This window comes from Salvelinus namaycush, chromosome 27 (assembly GCF_016432855.1).
Source record: "Salvelinus namaycush isolate Seneca chromosome 27, SaNama_1.0, whole genome shotgun sequence".
NCBI classification, from domain to species: domain Eukaryota; kingdom Metazoa; phylum Chordata; class Actinopteri; order Salmoniformes; family Salmonidae; genus Salvelinus; species Salvelinus namaycush.
The window spans coordinates 10,144,110-10,161,256 of record NC_052333.1 but is presented as its reverse complement, the minus strand read 5'-3'; the positions used below and the strand labels follow the sequence as shown (position 1 = coordinate 10,161,256).

General features: G+C 40.7%; 1 protein-coding gene across 1 annotated transcript in view; it reads left to right on the top strand.

The window, feature by feature from the left end:
• LOC120022026 overlaps positions 1 to 17,147 on the top strand; it is a 101,410-nt gene that overhangs the window by 64,980 nt on the left and 19,283 nt on the right. Inside the window, exons 5-10 of the mRNA XM_038965824.1 lie at positions 1,598 to 1,701; positions 2,740 to 2,905; positions 4,085 to 4,195; positions 4,939 to 5,051; positions 7,281 to 7,372; positions 16,977 to 17,103. Coding sequence (XP_038821752.1) covers positions 1,598 to 1,701; positions 2,740 to 2,905; positions 4,085 to 4,195; positions 4,939 to 5,051; positions 7,281 to 7,372; positions 16,977 to 17,103 — 713 coding nt within the window. The remainder of the gene's footprint in view (positions 1 to 1,597; positions 1,702 to 2,739; positions 2,906 to 4,084; positions 4,196 to 4,938; positions 5,052 to 7,280; positions 7,373 to 16,976; positions 17,104 to 17,147) is intronic.

Sequence of the window (17,147 nt, the reverse complement as noted above, 5' to 3'; positions counted from 1 at the left end):
GGTCAGAAACAAATAACTTTCTTCTGAAGATCTCGTACAAAGCTTTGTACTACTCCCTTCACAGAACAGCACAAACTGGCTCTATCCAGAATAGAAAGAGGAGTGGGAGGCCCCAGTGCACAACTGAGCAAGAGGACAAGTACATTAGAGTGTCTGAGAAACAGACGCCTCACAAGTCCTCAACATCAACAGTGAAGAGGCAACTCCGGGATGCTGAGTTGCAAAGAAAAAGCCATATCTCAGAATGGCCAATAAAAAGAAAAGATTAAGATGGGCAAAAGAACATAGACACTGGACAGAAGAACTCTGCCTAGAAGGCCAGCATCCTGTTTCTCAAACAAGACACTCTAATGTACTTGTACTCTTGTTCAGTTGTGCACTGGGGCCTCCCACTCCTCCTTCTATTCTGGTTAGAGCCAGTTTGCGCTGTTCTGTGAAGGGAGTAGTACACAGCGTTGTACGAGATCTTCAGGTTCTTGGCAATTTCTCACATGGAATAGCCTTCATTTCCCAGAACAAGAACAGACTGACGAGTTTCAGAAGAAAGTTCTTTGTTTCTGACCATTTTGAGCCTGTAATCGAACCCACAAATGCTGATGCTCCAGATACTCAACTAGTCTAAAGGCCAGTTTTATTGCTTATATAATCAGAACAACAGTTTTCAGCAGTGCTAACATATTTGCAAAAGGGTTTTCTAATGATCAATTTGCCTTTAAAATTATAAACTTGGATTTGTCACGTTCTGACCATAGTTCTTGTGTGTTGTGCTTGTTTTAGTATTGGTCAGGACGTGAGCTGGGTGGGCATTCTATGTTGTGTGTCTAGTTTGTCTGTTTCTGTGTTCGGCCTAATATGGTTCTCAATCAGAGGCAGCTGTCAATCGTTGTCCATGATTGAGAATCATATATAGGTGGCTTGTTTTGTGTTGGGGATTTCTGGGTGGTTGTTTCCTGTCTCTGTGTTTTCTCTGCACCAGATAGGGCTGTTTCGGTTTGCCACGTTTGTTATTTTGTAGTATTTGTAAGTGTTCACAGTATTCGTCTTGTTAATTAAACATGTTGAACACGAGCTACGCTGCGTCTTGGTCCGATCCCTGTTACACTCTCTCTTCTCGTGAAGAGAGGGAAGGCTGCCGTTACAGGATTAGCTAACACAACGTGCTATTGGACCACTTGAGTGATGGTTGCTGATAATGGGCCTCTGTACGCCTATGTAGATATTCCATAAAAAATCTGCCGTTTCCAGCTACAATAGTCATTACAACATTAACAATGTCTACACTGTATTTCTGATTAATTTGATGTTATTTTAATGAACTTTTTTTTTTGCTTTTCTTTCAAAAATAAGGACATTTCTAAGTGACTCAACTTTTGAACGGTAGTGTATTTCTCAATAAATAAATAAAAGGTGTCTGACAGCAAAATTAGATAACACTAAAAGCCTAACTATTGACACGACAGTTGATATTACAGTCCAGTCAGCATAGCTATAGCAGCGGCTTCATGTCTAGCCCCTATCACACTGATGGATTCAGCAGCTGCCATTACTCATAGCTCAAATTACACCGCTAACAATTACCATGACGTTTTTTTTGCAGGAAAAGTGTCAAAATATTGTGATGAATCTGGTAATTGGGTCCAAAGTCCCTCCATTAATAGGACCTGGTCCAAATGTCTGACGCTCTCCAAGGACAAATTAAAGGTAATTGGAGATTGATTCATTCTCTGTTGATTAATGGTCAAATAGTACGGGTCTGTCTGGGACTGTGAATAAGTCCCATATGGCACCCTATTCCCTATGAAGTGCACTACTTTGGACCAGAACCCTATGGGCCCTGGTCAAAAGTAGTGCACTATTTAATGAATAGGGTGACATTTGGAACACATGCTGGCTGTGCAGGCTGTACTGTTCTTGTGTTTTGTGTTAAATAGTCACTGATCCTCAAACTGTATTCTACCCATCTTTGTTTATATAGTCACTGATCCTCACGCTGTATTCTACCCATCTTTGTTTATATAGTCACTGATCCTCAAGCTGTATTCTACCCATCTTTGTTTATATAGTCACTGATCCTCAAGCTGTATTCTACCCATCTTTGTTTATATAGTCACTGATCCTCACGCTGTATTCTACCCATCTTTGTTTATATAGTCACTGATCCTCACGCTGTATTCTACCCATCTTTGTTTATATAGTCACTGATCCTCAAGTTGTATTCTACCCATCTTTGTTTATATAGTCACTGATCCTCACGCTGTATTCTACCCATCTTTGTTTATATAGTCACTGATCCTCACGCTGTATTCTACCCATCTTTGTTTATATAGTCACTGATCCTCAAGCTGTATTCTACCCATCTTTGTTTATATAGTCACTGATCCTCAAGCTGTATTCTACCCATCTTTGTTTATATAGTCACTGATCCTCACGCTGTATTCTACCCATCTTTGTTTATATAGTCACTGATCCTCATGCTGTATTCTACCCATCTTTGTTTATATAGTCACTGATACTGTTCCCTATGGACAAATATAAATCCTCAAGCTGTATTCTGTGTGTTTCTTTATGGTGTCTGTCCCGTTACATGTTGTTCTTCCCCAGAAGGTGACTGTCCATGGTCTGCTAGAGCCAGGGTCTGTGGAGCCCACTGTGGAGACTCCAGTCAGCCAGAATGTGACTCCCCATGGTCTGCTAGAGCCAGGGTCTGTGGAGCCCACTGTGGAGACTCTAGTCAGCCAGAATGTGACTCCCCATGGTCTGCTAGAGCCAGGGTCTGTGGAGCCCACTGTGGAGACTCCAGTCAGCCCCAGGGTCAGTCAGGAGGAGGAGGAGAGGAAGAAGATCATCGACGGTCAATACAAATGCTTTGAGAAGATGAACAGAGACCAGCCGTATAACAAATCAGGTAGTGATGATGTGCACTACTTTAATATTCAGTGTGTGGGATTATTCCAGATTATAAACTGGGTGGATTGAGCCCTGAATGCCGATTGGCTGAAAGCCATGGTATATCAGGCCGTATACCACGGATATGACAAAACATTTATTTTTACTGCTCTAATTATGTTGTTAACCAGTTTATAATAGCAATAAGGCTCTTCGGGGGTTTGTGATACAGTGCATTTGGAAAGTATTCAGACCACTTGATTTTTTCCACATTTTGTTACGAAACAGCCTTATTCTAAAATGTATTCAATATTTATTTTTTTCATCAATTTACACACAACAACTCATAATGGCAAGGCGAAAACAGGTTTTTAGAATTTTTTGCAAATGTATTAAAAATAAAAAACAGAAATACCTCGAAATTGAGCTACGGTGCAACCTACTTTCATTGATCATTCTTGAGATGTTTCTACAACTTGATTGGAGTCCACCTGTGGTAAATTCAATTGATTGGACATGATTTGAAAAGGCAAACATCTGTCTATATAAGGTCTCACAGTTGACAGTGCATGTCAGAGCAAACACCAAGCCATGAGGTCAAAGGAATTGTCTGTAGAGCTCAAAGACAGGATTGTGTTGAGGCACAGATCAGGGGAAGGGTACCAAAAGATTTCTGCAGGATTGAAGTTCCCCAAGAACACAGTGGCATCCAGCATTATTTAATAAAAAAAGTTTGGAACCACCAAGACTCTTCCTAGAGCTGGCCGCCCGGCCAAACTGAGCAATCGGGGGAGAAGGGCCTTGGTCAGGGAGGTGACAAAGAACCCAATGGTCACTCTGACAGAGCTCCAGAGTTCTTTTGTGGAGATAAGAACAGCCCTTAGCCGTGGTATATTGGCCATATACCACACATCCTCTGGCCTTATTGCTTAAATATAATTTGAATATAATAGAATACTTTCAGTCATTTCAGGGTTACAGCACACAATCAGAAGAACCCATAAAGACAGGTACGATCACAAGTCACAGAGATAAACAATTACACTGTTCAGAATTCGGATAAACATACTATGCCAGTAGACAGACGACAGTGTGGCCAAATGGTTCATGTACAGTTGTTTTCACCCAGCAACGTAGTGTATTTACAATGAGTCTTCATTAGTGTGTTGTGTCTGGTTGTGCGCTGTTGGCGGCACAGGGCTGTACTGTAACCGGACCTGGGATGGCTGGCTGTGCTGGGATGATACACCTGCTGGGACAGTCACCTGGCAGAACTGCCCAAACTATTTCCGTGACTTCGACTCCACAGGTAAGGCCTGGCTATAAGAGTGTCACGTTCGTTCTCCTCCTCGTCTGAGGAGGTGCATGGATCGGACCAATACGCAGAGTGATATGAATACATCTTCTTTTATTAGAGATGAAGACGAAACGAACAATATACAAACTAATAAAAAAAAAAAACAATAAACCACAAACGTGAAGCTACAAACGAAAGTGCACACACAGCTACTAACGTTAGACATAGACAATTACCCACAATCACCTAAAGCCTATGGCTGCCTTAAATATGGCTCCCAATCAGAGACAACAATATACAGCTGTCTCTGATTGAGAACCAAACCAGGCAACCATAGACTTTCCTAAACCTCTCTACTGAACACAACCCCATACACTATACACAACCCCCTAAACTAGACAAAACACACAAACATCCCATGTCACACCCTGACCTAACTAAACTAATAAAGAAAATCAATATAACAGAGGCCAGGGTGTGACAAAGAGGCGTTTGTTAAACTGCAAGAATCAATCAAGTCAAAGTCCTGGTGTGTCTGATTCTCCCATGCTGACTTGTTAACTCTTTGTGATAAATGCATCGCTGTGGAACTTGGCTTGAATTTGAAGTATTCATAGCGTTTAATTCATTATTCATGGTGTCAAGTGTTTGCAAAGCTTTATGGACATGTACAGTTTAAGTGTTTCTGTGTAAGTGGTTAAGTGTTAAACATATTCAAAGTGTGTATTATTAATCTTACTTGATTGTTTCATCAGAAAAAGCTACAAAGACATGTGGCGAATCAGGACAGTGGTTCCGCCACCCAGATTCTAATAGGACATGGTCCAACTACACGCTGTGTAACTTCCACACTACTGGCAAGCTGAAGGTAAGGTTTGTCACTGAGTGATCCATCAATCCCATACATGTGCTATTTATAGCATACACTTGATCCTATTTTACAAATCACAATAAGGGGACATTTTCAAAAGGCGATAATACAGTTATATTCAATGCAGAGGAGACCAAGGGGGGAACAATTGGTCAAATTTAGCTAGATATGGTAAATATGGTACAGTAAAATGTACCTACGCTTACACACAATTACATTTTACAGTCATGATATGGAGGAGGTCATAGAGGAACAGGTTTCTGTTTCTGAGCAATGCATAGTAAAACGTCTGACCCTAGCAATGCATAGTAAAACGTCTGACCCTAGCAATGCATAGTAAAACATCTGACCCTAGCAATGCATAGTAAAACGTCTGACCCTAGCAATGCATAGTAAAACGTCTGACCCTAGCAATGCATAGTAAAACATCTGACCCTAGCAATGCATAGTAAAACGTCTGACCCTAGCAATGCATAGTAAAACATCTGACCCTAGCAATGCATAGTAAAACATCTGACCCTAGCAATGCATAGTAAAGCGTCTGACCCTAGCAATGCATAGTAAAACATCTGACCCTAGCAATGCATAGTAAAACATCTGACCCTAGCAATGCATAGTAAAGCGTCTGACCCTAGCAATGCATAGTAAAGCGTCTGACCCTAGCAATGCATAGTAAAACGTCTGACCCTAGCAATGCATAATAAAACGTCTGACCCTAGCAATGCATAGTAAAACATCTGACCCTAGCAATGCATAGTAAAACGTCTGACCCTAGCAATGCATAGTAAAACGTCTGACCCTAGCAATGCATAGTAAAACGTCTGACCCTAGCAATGCATAGTAAAACGTCTGACCCTAGCAATGCATAGTAAAACGTCTGACCCTAGCAATGCATAGTAAAACATCTGACCCTAGCAATGCATAGTAAAACGTCTGACCCTAGCAATGCATAATAAAACGTCTGACCCTAGCAATGCATAGTAAAACATCTGACCCTAGCAATGCATAGTAAAACATCTGACCCTAGCAATGCATAGTAAAACGTCTGACCCTAGCAATGCATAGTAAAACATCTGACCCTAGCAATGCATAGTAAAACGTCTGACCCTAGCAATGCATAGTAAAACGTCTGACCCTAGCAATGCATAGTAAAACGTCTGACCCTAGCAATGCATAATAAAACGTCTGACCCTAGCAATGCATAGTAAAACGTCTGACCCTAGCAATGCATAGTAAAACATCTGACCCTAGCAATGCATAGTAAAACGTCTGACCCTAGCAATGCATAGTAAAACATCTGACCCTAGCAATGCATAGTAAAACGTCTGACCCTAGCAATGCATAGTAAAACATCTGACCCTAGCAATGCATAGTAAAACGTCTGACCCTAGCAATGCATAGTAAAACATCTGACCCTAGCAATGCATAGTAAAACGTCTGACCCTAGCAATGCATAGTAAAACGTCTGACCCTAGCAATGCATAGTAAAACATCTGACCCTAGCAATGCATAGTAAAACGTCTGACCCTAGCAATGCATAGTAAAACATCTGACCCTAGCAATGCATAGTAAAACGTCTGACCCTAGCAATGCATAGTAAAACGTCTGACCCTAGCAATGCATAGTAAAACATCTGACCCTAGCAATGCATAATAAAACGTCTGACCCTAGCAATGCATAGTAAAGCGTCTGACCCTAGCAATGCATAGTAAAACGTCTGACCCTAGCAATGCATAGTAAAACGTCTGACCCTAGCAATGCATAGTAAAACATCTGACCCTAGCAATGCATAGTAAAACATCTGACCCTAGCAATGCATAGTAAAACGTCTGACCCTAGCAATGCATAGTAAAACGTCTGACCCTAGCAATGCATAGTAAAACGTCTGACCCTAGCAATGCATAGTAAAACGTCTGACCCTAGCAATGCATAGTAAAACGTCTGACCCTAGCAATGCATAGTAAAACGTCTGACCCTAGCAATGCATAGTAAAACGTCTGACCCTAGCTATGCATTCAAGCATGGCTCAGACACACCTTGATTAGAGGATGGATTAAAACCATCTGTGCTGCAGACCTTAAGGCCATGTCCTAGTCTCCCCTCTTTCATATTTTGTTTACATCAAGGTAGCAAATGGAAGTCAGGGTTAACGGTTCATGAATGTCCTTGATGCACTACTGTATAGTCTTATTTGTTTGAATATAGGGTGTATCTGTATTGTTCCAGATGGCCTATATCCTGTACTACATGGCGATTGTGGGTCATGCCTTATCCATAGCCTCCCTCCTGATCTCTCTGGCTATATTCTTCTACTTCAGGTAAATATAGATGCTGCTGTTGCTTTCTTTATGAAACAAACTACTGGTTTGATCAAGGAGAGTAATCTGTCTTGTGTTGCTTTCTTTATGAAACAAACTACTGGTTTGATCAAGGAGAGTAATCTGTCTTGGGTTGCTTTCTTTATGAAACAAACTACTGGTTTGATCAAGGAGAGTAATCTGTCTTGTGTTGCTTTCTTTATGAAACAAACTACTGGTTTGATTAGGAAGAGTAATCTGTCTTGGGTTGCTTAATTTATGAAACAAACTACTGGTTTGATTAGGGAGAGTAATCTGTCTTGGGACTCTTAACACTTTTTTTCCACTTGAACAAGTGATGAAGATGATAATGGTGACGACGACGATGAAGAAGATGATGACGCACCTAATCCTGAGGAAAATTAGGATGATGATAGTGATGATAAATATGATGAAAACGATGGCGGTGATGACTGTGGTTGCTACAGTTCAGACGGCATTATATATTTCTCCTTGGCTGTGTGTTTCCTCTGAGAACTGAATTGTAAAGATGGCAGTGTGTTTCCTCTGCTATAACTGAATTGTAAAGATGGCCGTGTGTTTCCTCGGAGATAACTGAATTGTAAAGATGGCTGCGTGTTTCCTCGGAGATAACTGAATTGTAAAGATGGCTGTGTGTTTCCTCTGAGATAACTGAATTGTAAAGATGGCTGTGTGTTTCCTCTGAGATAACTGAATTGTAAAGATGGCCGTGTGTTTCCTCTGAGATAACTGAATTGTAAAGATGGCCGTGTGTTTCCTCTGAGATAACACTAGCATTACAGACCTGTGAAAATGTCATCTTCACATAAAGCCTAAATGCGATTCCACACATTTAGGGAAATCTATTCAACAGATTGTGTTTGTCATTTCCACACAACACTCTGGTTTCCAATTTGTCATTTTCTGTGATTGAGTTGGGTAGCATTTGAAGGGAAGACATTTTGATTGGATAATATAGTTTTTTCCCTCTTCGGGATTTTCTCATATATTGTAAATGGATAGATCACATATTCTTCAATAGTGATGGAAAATGTTACAAAAATTACATTTCAGAGTGACTATTTTATAACGATTCAATTATTTACATTTTATAATGAGTTTTCTGCATTAGAATATTTGACATTATGATTATCATACACCATTTCAAGTTAAGATTTTTAGAAGCAGAACGTCCGCAAATAAGCTTGGTTTGTTACTGTAGCTGCATTGGATTATGGACCTTGACCTCCACGCTACCCTAGTGAAACTCATATTTAGGAGCAGTAACAGTGTCACTGAATGTTTTACACATTCTGATACTCATGTCCTTTTAATTTCATGCTGGCTTATTTCTGTGTAACTACTTTAAAAGCAGATTAATTTCCTGTACATTTAAGAGTTCATGACCAAAGAAACATGAATTCAGGACAGTTTAAAGAATGAGTTGGCTATGCTCTTATTTAAGTGCAGGGCAACCTTAATGGTAATCCCTACTGATTTATCTTACTAAATATAGGTTGGAAGTACACACGTAAGGAAGAACTGCATATTAAGGAAAACTGCTGGTGAATTTCAATGGAGTAGGGGTCAGTAAAGGTGGTTAAATCAAAGCTAATGAGAGAGTTATGATGACTGAACAGTTCTGAAATCACCTCAGAGCAATACATATGTGCAAGCAATTGACTCTACCATGATAATGTCAAATGCTGATTAGTCATTAAAAAAAAACAGTTCTTCAAAAACAGATTGTAAAGAAAAGTTTGAGAAGTTAAGAGTATGTCAATACTCAGAAAAAGAGGGAGAAAAACAATGCTGTATGACAATCAAATGATCCAAAGCAGATTGTGAAGGAACGTTTGATATGTATCAATATGTCCCGAAAGCCCAATCTTTCGCAGTAGCAATGATCCTGCAGTATGACCATCAGATTTATTTGACATGCTTTTTTAATTCAGGCCATTATCCTTGAAGACACCTTATGGGGGATATAACTGCAGGAACCAAAATAACATTTCTGCATTACATTGGCTACTACTGACTTGGAAAAGTTGTTATTTGGTTCAGTCAGTGGTGGAAAAAGTGCTTAATTGTCATACTTGAGTAAAAGTTAAAGCTATACATCAAATTCCTGATATTAAGCAAACCAGATGGCACAATGTTCTTAAAAACAAATCAAATACAGACACTCCAACACACAGTATTTGTGTTTAGTGGGTTCGTCAGATCAGAGGCAGTAGTGGTGTCAACACGTTATATTGATAGGTGTGTGAATTGGACCATATTGCTGTCCTACCTGAGCATTTCAAATGTAACGAGTACTATTGCGAATTAATTCCAATTCAATTCATGAATTGGCCACCCCCCAGAAAAAGCAGAATTTGAATTTGAATGAAAATTCATTGAAATTCAAATGCACATGTGTCACGCCCTGACCTTAGAGATCCTTTTATGTCTCTATTTGGTTTGGTCAGGGTGTGATTTGGGGTGGGTATTTTATGTTCTTTAGTTCTATTATTTGTATTTCTATGTTTTGACCGGGTAGGGTTCTCAATCTGGGACAGCTGTCTATCGTTGTCTCTGATTGAGAACCATACTTAGGTAGCCCTTTTTCCCACCTGTCTTTGTGGGAGGTTGACTTTCTGCACAGCTCAGTGCGTCCTGTGCCAGCGCCCCGCATGTGCAGGGCGAAGATAACCATCTAGCCAGGACGAGTTGTGCTAGCTCTGCGCTCGAGACCTCCAGTGCGCCTCCACGGCCCAGTGTATCCGGTGCCTCCGCCAAGAACCAAGCCTCTAGTATGTCTCCCCAGCCTGGTGAGTCCTGTGCCTGCTGTCAGAACCAGGCCTCCTGTATCTCTCCCCAGCCTGGTGAGCCCTGTGGCAGCTCCACGTACCAGACTGCCCATACGTCTCCTCACTCCAGTGATGATCCATGGCAAGAAGCCTCCAGTGATGATCCATGGCAAGAAGCCTCCAGTGATGATCCATGGCACAAAGCCTCCAGTGATGATCCATGGCAAGAAGCCTCCAGTGATGATCCATGGCACAAAGCCTCCAGTGATGATCCATGGCAAGAAGCCTCCAGTGATGATCCATGGCACGAAGCCTCCAGTGAGGAGTCATGGCAGGAAACCTCCAACGACGGCCTCCAGTCCGGAGCCTCCGGCGACGGCCCCCAGTCCGGAGCCTCCGGCGACGTTCCCCAGTCCGGAGCCTCCGGCGACGGTCCCCAGTCCGGAGCCTCCGGCGACGGTCCCCAGTCCGGAGCCTCCGGCGACGGTCCCCAGTCCGGAGCCTCCGGCGACGGTCCCCAGTCCGGGGCCCGCAACGAGGGTCCCCAGTCCGGGGCCCGCTAAGAGGGGCCCCGCACCAGAGGTGCCACCCAAAGTGGGATGAACCAGTGGTGGAGCGGGGTCTGCGTCCCGCACCTGAGCCGCCACCGCGGATAGATGCCCACCCAGACCCTCCCCTATAGGTTCAGGTTTTGCGGCCGGAGTCCGCACCTTTGGAGGGGGGGGGGGGTACTGTCACGCCCTGACCTTAGAGATCCTTTTTATGTCTCTATTTGGTTAGGGCAGGGTGTGATTTGGGGTGGGTATTCTATGTTCTTTAGTTTTATTACTTGTATTTCTATGTTTTGACCGGGTAGGGTTCTCAATCAGGGACAGCTGTCTATCGTTGTCTCTGATTGAGAACCATACTTAGGTATCCCTTTTTCCCACCTGTCTTTGTGGGAGGTTGACTTTGTTAGTGGCACTCATGCCCTGTAAGCTTCACGGTCGTTTTTTGTTATTTATTGTTTTGTTGGCGACATTTTAACAAATAAAAGAAAATGTACGCACACCATGCTGCACCTTGGTCCACTTCCTTCAACGACGGCCGTGACAACATGTTTATTTTGACATCATGTATGGTTGCCAACACAATGTTTAACATGTCCTTGACACATTGCATTTCTAAAACTCGTCCTCAGAAAAAATAGTTAGTGGTCTGGAAATATTCTCGGATCATTTTGTCGGTTAACAATTCATAATCCACTTTCACTCTAGAATGGAAAGTACAACCTAACATCGCATAACAAAATTACAAACAAAATACTGTACATCTTTGAGTTATAATTAAAATAATATTTGAAATGGTATCTGTATTCTTTAGTAAGAAGATGCAGAAGATTTTAGCAAAATATTTGTCAAAGGAAGGAGACAAAATATGTTTAATGTCTCAGTTGAATTTCTATGAATTGGTTTAAATTAAATTCTGCTTCCTGTGGGTTATGGCCAATTCCAATTTCAATTCATGGGTTGAATTGAACTAGGGTAAATTTAGAAGTTCCGAATTGACACCAACCCTGTAAGACAGAGTGCAGGTGCACATCGTAATAGCAAAAAGTAAAACGCTCAAACTACTCTGTATCTGTGTCTTGATAAGAAGAGAATAGAATACATCCTTTCTTGGCATTGTAAAGCTTTAACGGAAGACCAACACGATCAGCTAATTATTATCTCCATGAAGTTTTATAGGTAGCAAGCAAAGCATTGATTTTAAGGGAGCATCACTTTTATAAGCATGGCAATGTATTTAAAGGTGGATCTCTTTCAACGTTAAAGTCTTAATGTTGTATTAGACTTTCCAGATGTGCAGTTTACAGTGGTATTTGATGCGGTACAGCTGCACTGTCTTCTTATTTATGGCCTCCACTTCAGCACTGCCAGGGCTCGCCAATAAAAATAATCTGACTAGTCGTGGAAAAATACAGTTGGGTTAGCTTAAAAAATACTGCATCACTTGGTTATCTGAGCCTGTCCTACATGATGCAGTTGTCAAAAATTGTTGTGTGTTTTGTCCGGAATTATTCGATCCCTAGATAAAGATTAATAAAAAAGCCTGTATAAAATAAATCATACAAATACTGAGCTATTCAATGCTCTTTTTTTAACAAATAATATTCTTTTATACTAATACTAATCATGATTTTGCTCAGAGAAAGATATTTTGTTTAACAAGTAATAAAAAACAAAGATATGGATCAAATTGATTGGTTCCCCGGTTTTCAATACTCAAGCACCCTTCCCTTGTGAGGATAATGGCACTGAGCCTTTTTCTGAAATGTTTTATGAGTTGGAGAACACATTGGAAGGGATCTTAGACAATTCCTCTGTACAGAATCTATCCAGATCCTTGATATCCTTCATCTGTGCTTATGGACCGCCCTCTTCAATTCAAACCACAGGTTTTCAATGGGATTCAAGATGTTGATTTTGTGGTCAATTAAACCTTTCTTTGTGGAATTTGATGTGTGCTTGGGGTTATTGTCTTTCTGAAACAGTCACTTGCAGACAAGTTTTAGTCTCCTGGCAGAGGCAACCAGTTTTTCTGCAAAAAGGACCTGGTACTTGACAGAGTTTATGATGTTGCGTTGACCATAACAAGAGCCCCAGGCCCAGTGAAAACAAAATAGCCGCATAACATCTAACATGCACCACCATATTGTACAGTAGCGCTGAGGTATTTTCTGCATATGCATTGTTCTTGTGAAGGCCAAACCTGCCATTGGTGTGCATGGTCAAAGACCTCTATTTTCATGTCATCTGACAATCATGAACTTTACAGAGTACCAGGACATTTTAGCCTAAAAACCTGGTTTCCTCTAACAGGAAGTTAAATGGCAGGAAGTTAAATGTTGTTGCTTGTTTAGGTGTGGCCAGAGAACATCCATACACCAATATAACACCTTGGGATAAAGAAAGTGATTCTGTCCTATTTTCTACTCATCCTAGTTTGAAGATATTCTGTTAAGAGACTTCCTTTGTCTTTTTACTTGTGTTGGGCCATTTAATGGTAGCCTTGTTCTCCAACACACTACTGACCCAGAACCCTTACTAATGCTGCCATGCTGAGATCTCCTTCTTCAATAAACAACACATTTACATTAAGACTGCAACATTAGCTAATGACTGGAGACAGATAACAGGACATTGTTGCTGAAGTGTACACACGTTAGACACAAAGTGTTTTCACTATTTCACTCCAGTAAACACCATTTCCTGCAGTCAAATGACCAAAACGCCCTCTAGTGGCCTCATGGGTGGAATGTTAATATTTATCAGAATTTCATAATTAATAAACATATTTACAAAAAAACAGCCAAAAATCCAGTGTTTCTATGTCAAACAGTTTTGTTATATTTCAGTCTTCTCTGATGTATATAAAGTGTAACATTGGGATGCAGAGTTAAAATGGAATACATTTCAACTCTATATCTGACATGGTACAGGTGTCTTGTTTTTTAAGTCCATAACCATTTGTGTGAGGTGGATACTTTTGTTTCAAGTAGATTTGTTTAAGACTACCGAGAAAGACTGTGTGACCCTGATTTAGCCCACTGCAGTAAAAGGTTATCAATTGCTTGTTTTAGGAAGCCTGGTTGATGAAAAATTGGAAACATTACTTTCCTAACCTTTGCTAAAAAAGAGAATAATTTGGTGTTTTTGAGGCTTTGATGACTGCTGATCCGTGATAATCAGGAAGCTCCACAGGGGCCTCAAATACAGTTGTTAATAATCTGTTTAGGGTGTGATTCTCAATAGGGTGTGATTCCACTTGTTGTTGGAAGTCGTGTGTGCTAGTATTTAACATGGGTGAACCAAAGCAAATGATTTCAGCCCCTTTTGTGTTGCTTGAGAGAAAGTTATGAATTGTTGTCCATTGTTATACCAGTTTACCAGTTATACCAGCTGCCACTACAATGGCAATCTTGATTTAGTATATGAGGTTCCTTGGTTCAGACATTTCATTCTAATGACTCTCTGTTTTAACCTATTTCACAGACGACTGCAACATCTGACTAAGTCATTATGGGCCAGAGTTAGTCGTTCCAATGGTTTATGTTATTTATTGTCCTGTTTATTACATCAAAGGTCGGAACATTTTTGTTAGGATGAAATATGTTAATTTTAACGTTTTTATGGCAACATGCAGAAAGGATGAAAACGAATTTTATTATGGCTAATTGTAATAATAATAGACCTCCAGCTTTGTAGTAGATACTGTAATCTGTAAATATCAACTGTGAATGGATTTTTCATATTTCATATACTAATGATTTACACTGAGTGTACAAAACATTAGGAACACCGGCTCTTTCCGTGACATAGACTGACCGGGTGAAAGCTATAATCCCTGTGTAGCTGAAGGGGAGGAGACTGGTTAAAGACAGATTTGCAAGCCTTGAGACAATTGAGACATGCGGAGAATGTGAAATACAAAAGAGTGCCTTTGAACAAAGTATGGTTGTAGGTGCCAGGCGCACCAGTTTGTGTTAAGAACTGCTGCTGGGTTTTCCATGCTCAACAGTTTCCTGTGTATATCAGGAATGGTCCACCAACCAAAGGACTTCCAGCCAACTTGACACAACTGTGGGAAGGATTAGAGTCAACATGGGCTAGCTTCCCTGTGGAACGCTTGACACTTGTAGAGTCCATGCCCCAATGAATTGAGGCTGTTCTGAGGGCAAAAGGGGGTGCAAATCAATATTAGGAAGGTGTTCTTAATGTTTTCTACACTATCAAAATTATATAGCCTATGTACTCCACAGTATTCCATGAATATTTTCACACTAGAAAATATGATAACCAGCTTCATCTTTTGGCTTCAATGCCTATATTATGGTTCTGTATGTTTTCTCAGTATTGTTTCACTACAGGACCTTTTTAATTTTGATGCTCTTATTGTAAGTGTATATACAGTTGAAGTCGGAAGTTTACATACACCTTAGCCAAATACATTTAAACTCAGTTTTTCACAATTCCTGACATTTAATCCTAGTAAAAATTCCCTGTCTTTGGTCAGTTAGGATCACCACTTTATTTTAAGAATGTGAAATGTCATAATAATAGTAGAGAGAATGATTTATTTCAGCTTTCATCACATTCCCAGTGGGTCAGAAGTATACATACACTAAATTAGTATTTGGTAGCATTGCAATTGTTTAACTTGGGTCAAACGTTACGGATAGCCTTCCACAAGCTTCCCACAATAAGTTGCGTGAATTTTGTCCCATTCCTCCTGACAGAGCTGGTGTAACTGAGTCAGGTTTGTAGGCCTCCTTGCTCACACACGCCTTTTCAGTTCTGCCCACAAATGTTCTACAGGATTGAGGTCAGGGCTTTGTGATGGCCACTCCAATACCTTGACTTTGCTGTCCTTAAGCCATTTTGCCACAACTTTGGAAGTATGCTTGGGGTCATTGTCCATTTGGAAGACCCATTCGCGACCAAGCTTCAACTTCCTGACTGATGTATTGAGATGTTGCTTCAATATATCCACATCATTTTCCTACCTCATGATGACATCTATTTTGTGAAGTGCAACAGTCCTTCCTGCAGCAAAGCACCCCCACAACATGATGCTGCCACCCCCTTGCTTCACAGTTGGGATGGTGTTCTTCGGCTTACAAGCCTCCCCCTTTTCCTCCAAACATAACGATGGTCATGATGACCAAACAGTTCTATTTTTGTTTCATCAGACCAGAGGACATTTCTCCAAAAAGTTTGATCTTTGTCCCCATGTGCAGTTGCAAACTGTAGTCTGGCTTTTATTTTGGCGGTATTGGAGCAGTTGCTTCTTCCTTGCTGAGCGGCCTTTCAGGTTAAGTCGATATAGGACTCGTTTAACTGTGGATATAGATACGTTTGTGCCTGTTTCCTCCAGGATCTTCACAAGGTCCTTTGCTGTTGTTCTGGGATTGATTTGCACTTTTCGCACGAAAGTATGTTCATATCTAGGAGATAGAACGCATCTCCTTCCTGAGCGGTATGACGGCTGCGTGGTCCCATGGTGTTTATACTTGCGTACCATTGTTTGTACAGATGAACATGGTACCTTCAGGCATTTGGAAATTGCTCCCAAGGATGAACCAGACTTGTGGAGGTCTACAATTATTTTTCTGAGGTCTTGGCTGATTTCTTTTGATTTTCCCATGATGTCAGGCAAAGAGGCACTGAGTTTTTGAAATACATCCACAGGTACACCTCCAATTGACACAAATTATGTCAATTAGCCTATCAGAAGCTTCTAAAGCCATGACATCATTTTCTAGAATTTTTCGAGCTGTTTAAAGGCACAGTCACCTTAGTGTATGTAAACTTCTGACCCACTGGAATTGTGATACAGTGAATTATAAGTGAAATAATCTGTCTGTAAACAATTGTTAGAAAAATTACTTGTGTCATGCACAAAGTAGATGTCCTAACCGACTTGCCAAAACTATAGTTTGTTAACAAGAAATTTGGGGAGTGGTTTATAAACAAGTTTTAATGACTCCAACCTAAGTGTATGTAAACTTCCGACTTCAACTGTAGTTCTGTCCTTGAGCTTTCTTGTCTATTATTATTCTGTATTATGTCATGTTTTATGTTCTGTGTGGACCCCAGGAAGAGTAGCTGCTGCTTTTGCAAAAGCTAATAGGTATCCTAATAAAATAAATAACAATAATTTTGTAAATGTTTATTGTAGTTCTCTCTGTGAATGTCTGCTTGGGTAACCGCAGCCAGACACATATCATATGTTAACATGATTATTTATGCTGTATGTTTGTCTTCACTCAGGAACCTGAGCTGCCAAAGGATCACGCTTCATAAGAACCTCTTCGTTTCCTATGTCCTCAACTCCGCCCTTACCCTCATCTACCTCATAGCAGTGGTCAACAACACAGATGTAGTGGAGAGAAATCCAGTAAGTCTCACACATTTAATTTATAAAATCCAGTACGTCTCACA